This window comes from Schistocerca nitens, chromosome 4, assembly GCF_023898315.1.
Source record: "Schistocerca nitens isolate TAMUIC-IGC-003100 chromosome 4, iqSchNite1.1, whole genome shotgun sequence".
Taxonomy (NCBI): domain Eukaryota; kingdom Metazoa; phylum Arthropoda; class Insecta; order Orthoptera; family Acrididae; genus Schistocerca; species Schistocerca nitens.
Window position 1 is genome coordinate 634,208,477 of NC_064617.1, and position 15,050 is coordinate 634,223,526.

At 42.6% G+C, this 15,050-nt stretch overlaps 1 protein-coding gene across 2 annotated transcripts in view; it reads right to left on the reverse strand.

Annotated features, from left to right (window-relative positions):
* The window catches only part of LOC126253225 (trypsin-2-like), a 79,108-nt gene that overhangs the window by 22,218 nt on the left and 41,840 nt on the right, over positions 1-15,050 (reverse strand). Inside the window, exon 1 of one of the 2 annotated variants that reach the window (XM_049954412.1) lies at positions 3,557-3,963. The exons of the other annotated variant lie outside the window; for it this stretch is intronic. Within the exon in view, the coding sequence (XP_049810369.1) occupies positions 3,557-3,934 (378 nt within the window). The 5' untranslated portion in view covers positions 3,935-3,963. Of the gene's footprint in view, positions 1-3,556; positions 3,964-15,050 lie in introns of those variants that run through there. 2 annotated transcript variants of the gene reach the window in all.

The window sequence follows — 15,050 nt, forward strand, 5'->3', positions numbered from 1 at the left end:
CATCAGCAACCAGCTTTATCTCTGTTACCAACAAAAATTTGATCCATGTTAAGTGGAATAGTTAATTCGAATTAGTTTACTCTACCTTTTCCTAAAATACTTGCTATTCCTTCTGGAACACATTTCATGCGATGTAAGAAAACTGGGTCCTCGCCTGAGATTCGACCTTGGATGATTGTCTTTCGTGTGCAGTGCTCCACTGCACGAACAAGCTAAACGAACCGACTGAAGATATGAATCTGCTATTGCTTTCACTCCATTCCTTCTAAAATCCCATGAGGATCCCACAAAATTTTGTGCTATTAGCAGACGTTGTAGAGCCGATACAGTGGAGAGTTAGGCTTCACCACAGCTTCAGTGTTGTAACTGTCGAAGCAATTCTTTTGCTCTTACCGGTGTATACACTTCCTTAATCGTATGATTCTGTGGTATTTGAAAGCAACGTAAGGCAGCCGTGGCAAGTCACAGCTTTACGTTAGTGGGTAGCGCATGTGCTAAAATAAAGCACTTGGAAGGTAAGTATTTGCTGTGGAAACAGAGTGCCGTGCGGCTTAAAGTTTTCGTGTGGGTCTACAACACACACAGCGTGTACTCTTCAAAAACTAAAGAAATCCAAGGCTGGAGCCTCTGAAAGCTGTGCCTGCGTGTAACAATTCGTAGGGATATGAAATGGAGCGGTCACCACAGTCATAGGCATGGCAGGTGGAAGACTTCGTTCCATTTGCAGAATACCGGGAAAATACTGTCAGCCTATAAAGAAGACTGCTTACAGATCAGTTATGCCTCTCATTCTAGAATATTGCTTAAGTGTGTGAGACTCATATCAGATGGGACTAACACGAGATATTCAACATATAAAAAGCAGAAGGCATGAATGGTCACAGGTTTGTTACCTCACACTTGATGTACAGCCAAATATCCTGCGGAAACTACAAAATTTTCAAGAACAAGTATCAAGTGAAGAATCCAGACATACCGTCCACGGCCGGCCGCGGTGGTCTAGCGGTTCTAGGCGCTCAGTCAGGAACCGCGCGACTGCTACGGTCGCAGGTTCGAATCCTGCCTCGGGCATGGATGTGTGTGATGTCCTTAGGTTAGTTAGGTTTAAGTAGTTCTAAGTTCTAGGGGACTTACGACCACAGATGTTGAGTCCCATAGTGCTCAGAGCCATTTGAGCCATACCGTCCACACCCCTGGCTGGAGAGAGTGCCAAGACATTCTGTGTATTTGCGATAAACACTGTGTTCGGGTGTTGCAGCGGTTAACGCAGCTGCCTACTCAGCAGGAGATCTCGGGTCACAATCCCAGTCCAGCACGCATTTCCACTTGTCGTTGATCCCTCATAAAGTCCCGATGCAGCTGATCTCATTAGTCTTTCCCCTTTCCTTTCCTTTTTACCACTTCACACAGAGGGATTTAAAGAGTTATTCTGCCAGCTCTCCATATGTTATTAACAGGAATCAGCATGGGAGGATGTATCAAGTTAAGTACATTACATGACACCCTTCAGTGGTTTACAGAGTGTGTATCTGGATGTAGACGTCTTTCACATCCTCCTCTTTCCATCAATGCGCAGAGTTTTACAGTTTCTTGAAACTATATGCACACCATACAAATCTTCAAGAAAGTTGTGTAACGAAATACGTAAGATTAAATTAGATAAATTTTTAGTTCCATAAATACAAAGTGAGGACATTCACGGGGATGTACAATACGTCACAAAACAAGAATCCATATCAGTAAGTAATGAGATATACTAATGTTCCTTTGACAGATCTCAAATTAAATGGCTATCTTGGATGTGGAATAAGAAAAAGAAATTGAGAACATACTTTCATCTGAGATGTAATAACAAACCTAGAACTAAACTAAACTCCGTCTGAAGAGACCTCGGAAGGTTCAACGGCACTGACCAACCCCTATGTCATCCTCTGCCGATAGACGTTACTGGATGTGAATAGCCTGTGGTCAGCACACCACTCTCCCGGGCATTGTCGGTTTTCGTGACTGGAGCCGCTACTTCTAGATCAAGTAGCTCCTCAACTTGCCTCAAGAGTGCTCGGCAGACCTTACGGCCATTCAAGTGCTAGCCAAGCGCGGTCCTCTCAACTTCGGTTGTCTAACAGGAGCCGGTGTTACCACTGCGGCAGGGCCGTTGACAATAACAAACCTAGTTACAAAACTAGCAGCTGCTAATGGTAACTCTTGGACTGTTGTAGCCACGAACGTCAATAGAAAATCAGTTTCAAACTCTTCTTTACGTTGATCACTGCACTGCAGACCTGCAAAGTCCGACTTTACGTAACACTAACAATGTACGATACTGTTAATAAAATATGCATCCGGTTGGTTGTGAATGGATTAAAAGGAGTTGGCCACTAATAAATCTATCATGCCCCTCATAAACTGAACTTTATAAGTAGGTAAACTTTTTATGATCGCTGGTAAGTTAACGCAAATGTTGTGTTCTTCAGTGATGGACACCTTTCTGGACCAATTGAATCACTTTAAATATTTATGGAGATTAATCTTAATCCTGGCACTGATTTCACGAATTGGGCTGTTGGCCTGAAAAGAAGATAAACTATTTACGATAAATTTGTAAATTTCATTAAGGAATAAATATATTGGGAATCAGTAGAAAGTATAGCCAGTTCCTTGAACGTACTCTGAAAGACGTTCCTGAGTTCACACCACAGATAATTCGTATTAAACGTTTTCGGACTCGGTTGACTTGATGAATACCCCCTTCTATTAAAAAAAAAAGAATAAGCTCGTATGAAATAATGGAACCATAGTAATCACAGTATGCTAGCTGTTTCACATATTCAGGGTGTAACAGGTATAATTGCAGATATTTCTATTGGTGACTTAGAACGGTGTACTGAACAACGTTACACCAGTATTTACGTCATATACAAACTAACAATTATAGCTATCACAAGTCATATGTTTTTAGGTTGGGTAGTGCCTCCAAGTACATGTGGCAAGAGCAAGCCATTTATGCTTCTTTTCCTGTAGGCAACACGTCAGGTGTTGAAGTGTTGACGAGTGGATGGAAAACGGTTGGTCTATACTGACAGGTGTACTCCACTTGTTGATGCAGCTATGACCCTGCAGAAAACATCAGGTAGTAAGGAATGAAGTTTTCTCAGCGGTGCGTACGCTAATATGAAACTTCCTGGTAGACTAAAGCTGTGTACTGGACCGAGGCTCGAACTCGAAACCTTTGCCTTTTGCGTGCAACTGCTCTAGCGCTTGCCCGCGAAAGGCAAAGCTTCCGAGTTCGAGTCTCGGTCCGGCAGCAGTTTCAATCTGCCAGGAAGTTTCATCAGGTAGGAATGTTTGTTACATGTTTCAGGGAACACTGTTCGAAGCTGAGAAAAAAATGACGAACACACTCGTGTGTATATATTTAGGTGCCATATATAAAAATATTTGCACCTGTACGCGTTACACCCTGTTATTGGGAGGAAACCAATAACAACTTCTGAACAGCTTGTACTTTTCAACGTTTAGTGACGAAAAATTATTTAAGAGCCATTTATTAATTTACCTGAATTTTCTCATTGAAGGTGAAGGTGCCCAGTATCTGCGCTGCTCCGATGTCGTAGTCCATGGAGGTGGAGCTGTAGTGGCTGTTGTGGGCGGTTTTGGTAACGTTGTAGAGAATGCCGCCAGTGTCCCGGATGGATGTGCCAACGCGTACGAAGTAGTACGAGGGATCGAACTTCTGTACGCACTCTGCACAGGTCAGGACCCAAGTCTCACTGATAATAACGCCGCCACACTTGTGCCCGTCCTCAAACTGAATGGACGCCATCCACGGGTAGTCCTGGATGTCGACACTGGTGCCATTCACTATCCGTGGTGCGCCCTGCACACATGGCCAGACAGAGGCCACTGCGAATGCACACACCACGATCTTCCACATGTTTGTGTCTACAGTTAAGCTATTTCCGTTGTTCAGCTGAGAGACTCTCGCGACGCCGTAAGAGCCTTTATATAAAGTTGCTGATTAGATTAAAGAAACACATCACTTTAATCGTTTGAACTATTCCGATAAGAATACGAGTGCGTCCATTAAAAACCACTGTATGCTTTATTCTGAGGAGCGATTTGTTATTTATATTGCCAGCAAGACATACGAGGTATGTGTGAATCGTAATGAGATTGATTTTTTAATCTAACGAAGACGTTTTTTTTTTCAAACAACAGTATTATCCATTTCAAAGCAGTTGCCTTCGGCAGCTGTACGTCGGGGCGGAGTAGTAGTTCCCAAGTCTAGGCAGCAGCGCAGAAAAGCTTCAGCTGAGAGGACTTTTAATATATCAGTCTCATTCTTTTAAATGGTCTCTAGATTCCCAAAATGTCATCCTCTTAAGAGAGTTTTCAGTTTCGGGAAAAGAAAAAAATCACCAGGATCAGGTGAATATAGGGGCTGTGGAACAATCGCTTTTTAAGGCCAAATATAACTGTGACTTGTGGCGTTGTCATGACACACCATCCTTTTGTCTACACTATCCTATCTCACTCGATTCACCAAGTCCTTCAAGGACAGCTTTGTAACACAGTTGGTTTATGGTTTGTCCTGGAGGAACAAATTCCTTACGAACGATACCTCTACTGTCAAAAAATCAAATTTGTATTGTTTTGACCTTAGATTTGCTCATTCGAGCTTCTTACGGTCGAAGGAATGTCTCAATGTGTCACTCCTCACTCTGCCGCTTCGTTTCAGGATCGTACCCAAAAATCCAGGATTCATCACCTGTGGTCACACAGCTGAACCATTAGTGGTCATTGGCAATCCTCTCAAAAAGACCAACATAAACGTTTGTTCGATCGCTCTTTTGCGCAGTTGTAGGGGTTTTCGGCAACATGTTGGCACAAACGTTTCGCATGTCCAAATCTTCGTTCAAAATTTGATGTGCGGTGAAAGTGTGTAAGTTTATCAGGCCACCCATCATCCTTTTTGTGAAACGTCGATCTGATGTCGCAAGAGCACGCACACATTCGACGTTATCATCGGTTTTTGAAATTGATGATGTTGCTCAGCGAGGTTCACCTTCAGTGTGATCTTGGCCTTCCAAAAATGATTGGTGCCAGCGAAAAACTTGTGCTCTTTATAAGGAATGTTCCCCATAGGTTTCAACTTTTAGAAGGTCACACTTGCGAATGCCCCAAGTTTAACACAAAACCTGACGGCGTAACGTTGCTCTAAATTCCGCTGATCGATTTTCGTAACACACAACAAAAACTCGACTTTATTGCAGGCGCTCTCAGAAATCACATGATGGCTGTACGGAGCTGAAACTCGGACTGAGCATCTGGAAGGGATGAACACACCGGTTTACACAAGGAGAAAAACACAGCGTTGCTATTTCGCTCGCACTGTTGTCAGTGTCATTACTCTCCTCGCACAGCTTGTAGTGTCAATCTAACTCCACAGACAAAATTTAGTAAGTTGTTCAGGGATATTTTATGAGTATTTTGGAGCACGAGACCTATGGTCTCTGGCAGCGCGTCACTGACTAATAGTGCAATTATGATTAATTCGATTTACTAGCTCAGTTACATTTGTTTCCGCGAAACTACCTTCGACAAAGAGTAAAACCCTTCATTATCGCCGAAATTTACAACACAGAACACAGAGTAATGCAACAACCTTCAGATGCGAAAATACTGTGGTGTGCTTGCCGACGCTGCGAGAACAGTTCCAAATAGCGTCGATGTGACATTCTTCCATAACATTCAGTGAACCAATAAACGAAATGGATTTAACTCTTCATCCGTAAACCTATCCAACCTGATCTGCATCACAAGGTACAATGCCTTGTCGCCTACTTGTGGTTCCACTATCCTTCAAACCACTCTCCATGGACCCTCACGACAGTAGCACGCAAACAGCTGACTGGCTTCAGTGTCTACAAGATGCTCATTCCCAGGGTCTATGTGGACTTTCCGATCGTGGTGTTTCCAATTCTTTTGTAAGTGCCGAAAATACTGTGGGATTTCCAAGTTTTGCACCGTGGGTTTTCCGACAAGAGCCTTCCCCATAACTGATTTCACCAGCAGCAGATATGTTATCGCCGTCGCGGATATGTTATCGCTCACAGCCATTGTTTCCGTATATAGTTTCGTAGGCCGGAGCTACCGGAATTTCATATACTGTGACTAAAGGAAATAATTACAGCAAAGACCGGAAGCAGTGTATTCTCAAGGATGGTTATCGCTACAATATTCATAGAAAATGTTATGAGTGCACAAACTGATTGTGCGTGAAGTACGAATAGAGTAAGTGCTGAGTCCGTTTAAAAACTGCAAATGCTGAATCATGGCTGAACAACAACCCGACGAAGCAGATGTGCTGATTAAGAAACGAAAGCATAACTGAAAGAAAAGAGTCCACGAAGGAAAATCAGTCCATGTTTTCAGGCTTTTAAAGAGTAATTTCAAGATTTGAAAGATAAAAGTTTAAATTTTGTCCCAAACTCCAAGACTGGATTGTGTAACGCAAGAAGAGAAAATATTGGGACGAACCTGAATCCTGGCACTAATTCGGAGATTCAGCTGAGCGAAGGCATTTGAAATGAACCAAAGATTTTTTGAAAAATTGACGCTGGGTCTGTTCCTGACAAAAGAATCCTGTTGTTCGGTTGCGAAGAAGGGAGAAAATCCTTTGTGAAAATGGAACTGTTCTTATGTATGGGACATTTGACGATTGTTTGAAACAATTTTAAAATGTGTCCACTATACACGATGACATTGGAAGCACAGAAGAAGGGATGAAGATATTTCCTGTTTTATTTGCTTAGCTCACAGACAAACGTCAAAACAAATATTAAATACTTTTTAAGCGAAAGATTAGATGCCTGGGTGGTCACCGAAAACTGCAGTGCTAGACTTTGTAATGGCTACAATTTTCAAAGCTACGAAAACAATTTTCGCCGAAAGAGCCCTTTCCGGTTGCTAATTTCACTTCAACCAATGTCTGTGGAAGAAAATACAGAAACTAAGATTAATTGCCCGTTACAGGAATTGAGAAGACGTCCGATTGTTTTCCTCCATGCACATCTTTCACCGAACACTGTTGGTGAAGTATGGATGGTAATAATGGAAGAAATGTCCAGTGGAGAAAAGGTCACGATGTGTGATCTTAGGCTTTCCCGGCGAATTAGCTCTTTGTACTGTTCTCGGGTCTCCAGCCGAGCGCAGTCGTTTTCAAACCATGATATTTCGACAGCGTTCCTTGCCGTCATCTTCAGGTGATACCTGCAGACTGAGCGTCTCCGCTGAATCTCCTCCGCTGCGTGGAGTGTTGGTGGGCAGGGGCGGGCTGCAGGCTGCTGGATGCGAACTGTGGACCATCAGATGTCCTGTGGCCTTCGTCGGGCACGGAAGTCGCTTTGGGTCGGCGCTGTGCTTTTAGTTGGCTGAGTGCTGGGTCCCAGGCTTTGCTGAGGTTGAACCCGGCGTCTCTGTTGATCAGCCCATCAGCTACACGTATTTCAATCACCTCCTTCAGGACCTTTTTGGGACTGTGTTCTAAGGTGGTTTGAAAACGATTGCGCCCGGCTGGAGGCCCGAGAACAGTACAAACAAAAGGTCACGAAATTTGCAGATAACATGATCAATCAATTAAGGAACATCTCAACATACCAAATGAAATATGGAATGTTCTCAATTAGTGTCACAGGACCACGAATGCTGTAGACGGTTGGCATAGGAAACTAAACTCCTCAATAAATCGAAAACATCCGAACGTATGCTTCCTGATAAGCTGAAGGAGGAAGCAGTAAATGCTATACTTGAAATTAAAATAGATTCCACTGACGTGCCGCTTCAAAACGGAAGAGGAAGATACATAGGTCTTGACAAAAGGCTGCAAGGCATTACCTATACTTACATACTACTGTATAAAGACAAGTCGTTGTTTAAAGTTGTTACCGAAATTTCGAAAAGTTCATAGCCAATTTGTTTCAGATTTTTACACGATACTCTAATAAACTTTCGGGCGGAAAAATCTCGAAAAGTTCTTGACTGACTTACTTCAAAGTATTATACGATACTCTAATAAACATTTATACGGACAGAGGCTAACTTTTTTAAACAACGAAGTGATCGCATGTTTTCAATCATACCGACTGTGAGGAAGAAAGCAGTCAGTTTTAACCACGATAGCATAGCTTTTAAACCATTAGATGAACCATTTTTCTCATATACGGTGTATTCTTTCTCCTTATAAATAATTTTACACACAAATTGTATACACAACAATGAGTGGGCTTGTCTTCTTCCTCACACTCGGTTGTAAAAGAAAACAGGAAAGTTGTATTTGTGACTAATTCTGTATTCCTACCAGTTCGCAGATTAAAAAATATGCGAAATATGTCACTAAAGCCACCAGCTTCACAGTTTCAGCAGCTGAAAGGGTCTCTCTCGTGCCCCGTATGTCAGTTATCTCAGTCGATTTAGCCGTTCATTTTAAGCGAACACTAAGGTTTCGTTTGCAATGACAATAAACAAGGATCAAGGTTAGACGCAGGGGAGAAGAGGAGACGGACAGAAAGGCGTCGAGAAGTAGACATAGAGAGGAGGAAGGAGAAGATGTATCAAGACATGGGGAGGAGAAATTGGAGAGAGGGCGTCGGGGAAGAGGGTAAGGGACACAGATAGCGAGAGAAAGGGGGGAGGGGGAGGAGATAGAAGGGGCTTAGGACGTCTATCCAATTCCCACACATATTCAGCAGGTGGGAAGAAGCATCCCCATGTTCATTAGTAAGAATATATAACAACTGGGATGGATTTAAGAATATGTTTAAAAAATTTGGTTCTACAAAAAATTGAGTTACACATTAAAATTCATTAAATAAGCCGGGAAGTTTCGTTATTTGCTGAAGTTATAGTGTAGAAAGAAAAAAGATAAAAAATAAAACGATAAAATAAAAGAACAAACAATAATTTAGACATGCCTATGTACCATGAGCGTAGACAGTCCTGAGCCTGCATAAAATGTAGAGGGATGTTGTTATCACAAACCGGACGGCAGTTGAGACCTACATCTACATCTACATCTACATCTACATCTACATGACTACTCTGCAATTCACATTTAAGTGCTTGGCAGAGGGTTTATCGAACCACAATCATACTATCTCTCTACCATTCCACTCCCGAGCAGCGCGCGGGAAAAACGAACACCTAAACCTTTATGTTCGAGCTCTGATTTCTCTTATTTTATTTAGATGATCATTCCTACCTATGTAGGCTGGGCTCAACAAAATATTTTCGCATTCGGAAGAGAAAGTTGGTGACTGAAATTTCGTAAATAGATCTCGCCGCGACGAAAAACGTCTTTGCTGTAATGACTTCCATCCCAATTCGCGTATCATATCTGCCACACTCTCTCCCCTACTACGCGATAATACAAAACGAGCTGCCCTTTTTTGCACCCTTTCGATGTCCTCCGTCAATCCCACCTGGTAAGGATCCCACACCGCGCAGCAATATTCTAACAGAGGACGAACGAGTGTAGTGTAAGCTGTCTCTTTAGTGGACTTGTTGCATCTTCTAAGGGTCCTGCCAATGAATCGCAACCTTCGGCTCGCCTTCCCCACGATATTATCTATGTGGTCTTTCCAACTGAAGTTGTTCGTAATTTTAACACCCAGGTACTTAGTTGAATTGACAGCCTTGAGAATTGTACTATTTATCGAGTAATCGAATTCCAACGAATTTCTTTTGGAACTCATGTGGATCACCTCACACTTTTCGTTATTTAGCGTCAACTGCCACCTGCCACACCATACAGCAATCTTTTCTAAATCGCTTTGCAACTGATACTGGTCTTCGGATGACCTTACTAGACGGTAAATTTCAGCATCATCTGCGAACAACCTAAGAGAACTGCTCAGATTGTCACCCAGGTCATTTATATAGATCAGGAACAGCAGAGGTCCCAGGACGCTTCCCTGGGGAACACCTGATATCACTTCAGTTTTACTCGATGATTTGCCGTCTATTACTACGAACTGCGACCTTCCTGACAGGAAATCACGAATCCAGTCGCACAACTGAGACGATACCCCATAGGCCCGCAGCTTGATCAGAAGTCGCTTGTGAGGAACGGTGTCAAAAGCCTTCCGGAAATCGAGAAACATGGAATCAACTTGAGAGCCCCTGTCGATAGCGGCCATTACTTCGTGCGAATAAAGAGCTAGCTGCGTTGCACAAGAACGATGTTTTCTGAAACCAAGCTGATTACGTATCAATAGATACTGGTGCGACCTGCGCAATTTTCCAGTCTGTAGGTACAGATCCATCGGTGAGCGAGCGGTTGTATATGAGTGCTAAGTAGGGAGCTATTGTATCAGCGTAATCTGAAAGGAACCTAATCGGTATACAATCTGGACCTGAAGACTTGCCCGTATCAAGCGATTTGAGTTGCTTCGCAACCCCTAAGGTATCTACTTCTAAGAAACTCATGCTAGCAGCTGTTCGTGCTTCAAATTCTGGAATATTCCATTCATCTTCCCTGGTGAAGGAATTTCGGAAAACTGCGTTCAATAACTCCGCTTTAGCGGCACAGTCGTCGGTAACAGTACCATCGGCACTGCGCAGCGAAGGTATTGACTGCATCTTGCCGCTTGTGTACTTTACATACGACCAGAATTTCTTCGGATTTTCTACCAAATTTCGAGACAATGTTTCGTTGTGGAACCTATTAAAGGTATCTCGCATTGAAGTCCGTGCCAAATTTCGCGCGTCTGTAAATTTTAGCCAATCTTCGGGATTTCGCGTTCTTCTGAACTTCGCATACTTTTTCCGTTGCCTCTGCAACAGAGTTCGGACCTGTTTTGTGTACCACGGGGGATCAGTTCCATCTCTTACCAATTTATGAGGTATGAATTTCTCAATTGCTGTTGCTACTATATCTTTGAATTTGAGCCACATCTCGTCTACATTTGCATAGTCAGTTCGGAAGGAATGGAGATTGTCTCTTAGGAAGGCTTCTAGTGACACTTTATCCGCTTTTTTAAATAAAATTATTTTGCGCTTGTTTCTGGTGGATTTGGAAGAAACGGTATTGAGCCTAGCTACAACGACCTTGTGATCACTAATCCCTGTATCAACATATATTAACATATGAAAACTCGTTTTGTCCAGGGGCTAAGAAGTATATTAAAAACAAAACGTAACGGCACATAAGAGTATGGTATCAAAGTTCAGAAAAAAACGTAATGTCACACAGTGAAAATAAATTAATACTGTGTAAACTAAATAGCAGTTCTGACGTCTGGTTGCTGTACCACAATATGTATTTAAAATCAATGTGCTATATTGCGAATAACTACAGACATTTTTTTAAAAAATTCATATTTTTAGCATGTTCTCAAAATATTAGAACATTTGCATATTTAGTGAATAAAGAGGCGTGGAAAGTGTACACAGCTGAATTAAGGTAAACTGAACATCCCGCAGAACCCAAAACAAGGCTTGCATAATACATGCGACATTCCTGAGAGGGGCGCAAACCGGTTTCATTGGCTGTCGTAAGAACTACTTTCGACGAAGTTAATGATAAAGCACTTAACACCACCTATTGCGTACATGCGACTGTGTGTGGTGAAACCGACCATAAGAATCTGAAAGGTTCTGTGTTCAGGATGAGCAGAGGTTAAATACCAGGGGCGGTGGCATAAGAGCGGGGGGGCGGGGGGGGGGGGGGTTGCTGTGGGTGCATAGCCCCCCCCCCCAAATGGAGTATAGGGAGTATAGGTTGCAATATATTTCAAACATATTTTAACAAAAGAATAAGAGCGGCAAATAGCTTACTATCTAAACCAATATCATTTAACTTAAAATGGGCGTCTTATTATTTATTAATATACATTGGATGTATATTAATGTAGGAGTACCACTTACAATAATCAAGAAAGCTAAATATGCCGGGTATGCCTACCAACACTTAAATTCCTGACCCCAGACAAAAACTTCGAAATCGCGGGATATCTGGATCAAATCGTGTTATTTTCCTGGTCATACACATTCTGTAGATACGTTTTTACCCTGAACTCCAAAATAAGTTACCAAAAACTACTTTAAGCAACACCAAATTTTACCAATTTGTCGGTGGAGGACCCCAACTCTCCTTTTGTTAAGCGATATTCCATTCCCCCAAACCCCCTCGCCCCACTCCCCCCCCCCCCCCTTGACCGACTTCTAGAACCGCCCCTGTTAAATACCAAGCAAGTCATTCTGGTTCCAAACTACGAAAATGGGTCGAGTGCAAAGAACACGAACTGCAGACTGCTCCAGAAATGACATATAAGACAGTATGGATTCCCTCGACAGAGATTATTTTCTCACACAATACTGTCTGTCGACCTGAGATCGATAAAAACAAAAACAAGAATGGAGGTTCTACATTTGATCGACTGCAGCAGTGCATTTAATGTTGTTCATTGCAGTTTTAATGCTGAACTTTCAATAAGCTCTCAAGACCTGAGTAACTTTTCTATTTATCGTACGCTACAGATAGTTGATCTTAAAAAGTTAAAAAAGCTGCTCATATCAGTAAGTGGTAACTTACGTGATAATACTTCTATTTTCATTTTTAACTGTACGATAGCGGCAGGATGTACTAAGTCCACGTAAACACTTAACAACGATTGCTATCTGTTGGATAATGTACAAAAACGTTACTTTCATTGTTGAGTATCTGATAATTAAACAGTCATATTTGTAATGCTATTTTGAAGCTGTATCGTCATGCTCTTTAAATGAAAGAAGATTCGACAAAGAATATACGTAAATTTAGGGAAGAAATTACATCAATAGCAATAGTTTGGGTAAACGTAAGGCGGTTGACACGAAGTTTGGTCTGCTGTCACCACAATGAGATGCACAACACTGTCACAAACAAACTGGCCGGCCGCGGTGGTCGAGAGGTTCCAGGCGCTTCAGTCCGGAACCACGCGGCTACTACGGTCGCAGGTTCGAATCCTGCCTCGGGCATGGATGTGTGTGATGTTCTTAGGTTAGTTAGGTTTACGTAGTTCTAAGTCTAGGGGACGATGACCTCAGATGTTAAGTCCCATAGTCCTTAGAGCCATTTGAACAAACAACTGGTTGCGTCATCAGTACGGAGCAGACAAGCGGGTGTTTGAGAGACAGGCGGCAGTTGCTGCTGTGGGAGTGAGGAAGACCACCGAAATACTACCTTGGTAGGACTTTTTTCCGGACGAGCTGGTATGGAGAATCACTGAGAGATAGAGCGTGGCGGTGGCCATGTGATGAAAGGTTTCACCTTCTGTTGCTCGCAGACGTAGTAACTATTTCTAATCACAATTGCCATATCCAGAAGGGTCTTGCAAAGGCGTCTGAGGTCCAGAACGAGTGCCACGGTGAAACAGTTTCCTCGACGCTACCGGTGTAGGTCACATCCCTACTGCAGTGTGCTTGTGTAACAGCCGATGCACGGGTGATAATCGACGAGTATTGCGCTCTAATTTGTTGTTAGTCTGCACCGTTTCTATTGAAATAATGGGGAACCAGCTGATGTTCAGGCTGAATTATGACTACACGTTGGTCATTGAAAGAGTGATGAGAGGTGACAAGTGGCAGGTCAGGAGTGTTTCAGGGAAGGAACAGCGGAAGAGCTTAGCAATGATCCTTCAGTCGTCACATGCTTAAGGGGCTCCGGAAAGGCTCAAAATCATGAAAAGTTCAATTTTTACTTTTTTGCGTTTTCTGAATCTGCAGACTATTACCTTTTAATAGATATATAATTTATTCAATTCCGAAGACTACAACTATTTTTAAATTTTTTTTGAAATGTGTTCTACATGGGCGTGACCCACTGTGGCGCTGTTAAACTGCTGTCAAATGGTGTTATTATTAACGTCTGTGTTCATCAGATACATTTTAGTGATGTGAGATAAAGCATGTGTTGTGGCTAACCTGTGATGGTTCAATACATATCGCTGGTGTGATTGTCGATTGTTTCATGTTTATTTACTCTGTCGTTATCTCGAAAATATTCGTAATTAATTCTGTTTCTTGAGTCTCTGTTTTGTTGAAGTATAATAATGAGTAAAAGTAAAGTTATTAGAAATCCTCTGAAGGCTTTTAAGAAAAGGAGAAATGTTGGAAAGCCAAAGGTATGTGTTATTACTGTAAACAATAAAGACGATGAAAATCCCCAACATAGCTTGTGTCCCAAAGAAGAAGACAGTTGGTGTAAATACACTCCTGGAAATGGAAAAAAGAACACATTGACACCGGTGTGTCAGACCCACCATACTTGCTCCGGACACTGCGAGAGGGCTGTACAAGCAATGATCACACGCACGGCACAGCGGACACACCAGGAACCGCGGTGTTGGCCGTCGAATGGCGCTAGCTGCGCAGCATTTGTGCACCGCCGCCGTCAGTGTCAGCCCTTGGTAGGGCACTTGTCCGTAAAAGGCAAAGGTCCCGAGTTCGAGTCTCGGTCCGAGACACAGTTTTAATCTGCCAGGAAGTTTCAAATCAGAGCACACTCCGCTGCAGAGTGAAAATTTCATTCTGGTTATGTACCTATCTGATATGTTTGTTTACCTATTTGCCGACGGAAGCCGCATTTGGTGCACCTGTATTTTTCCCTGTAGTGATGTGATGTCCGCAGCGAACGGCAAGCATTGCTACGACGTAATACGTGGTTCCTGCACGTCAGTTCCTTAGTGACATTGAAGTGTGCATATCGCTAGTATGGCTCCACGAGTGGAGATATCCATAGAAAAAAGTGCTGCAATTGTAGCACTTAGCCAAGCAGGTTTATCTATTCGCCAAATTGCAAAACAATGTATTGTGCCTATACAGAGATTGCAATCCACCCTTCACCGTCAGAAGACAACAGGTAGCAATAAGGACATACCACGACCAGGACGACCTCGTAAAACAACTAAAAGTGATGATAAATATATCAGAATTACCAGTAAGAGAAAGAGATTCAAAACAGCGCTGCAAATTCGTGCAGAATTGGTAGAAATGAACACGACAACAATATC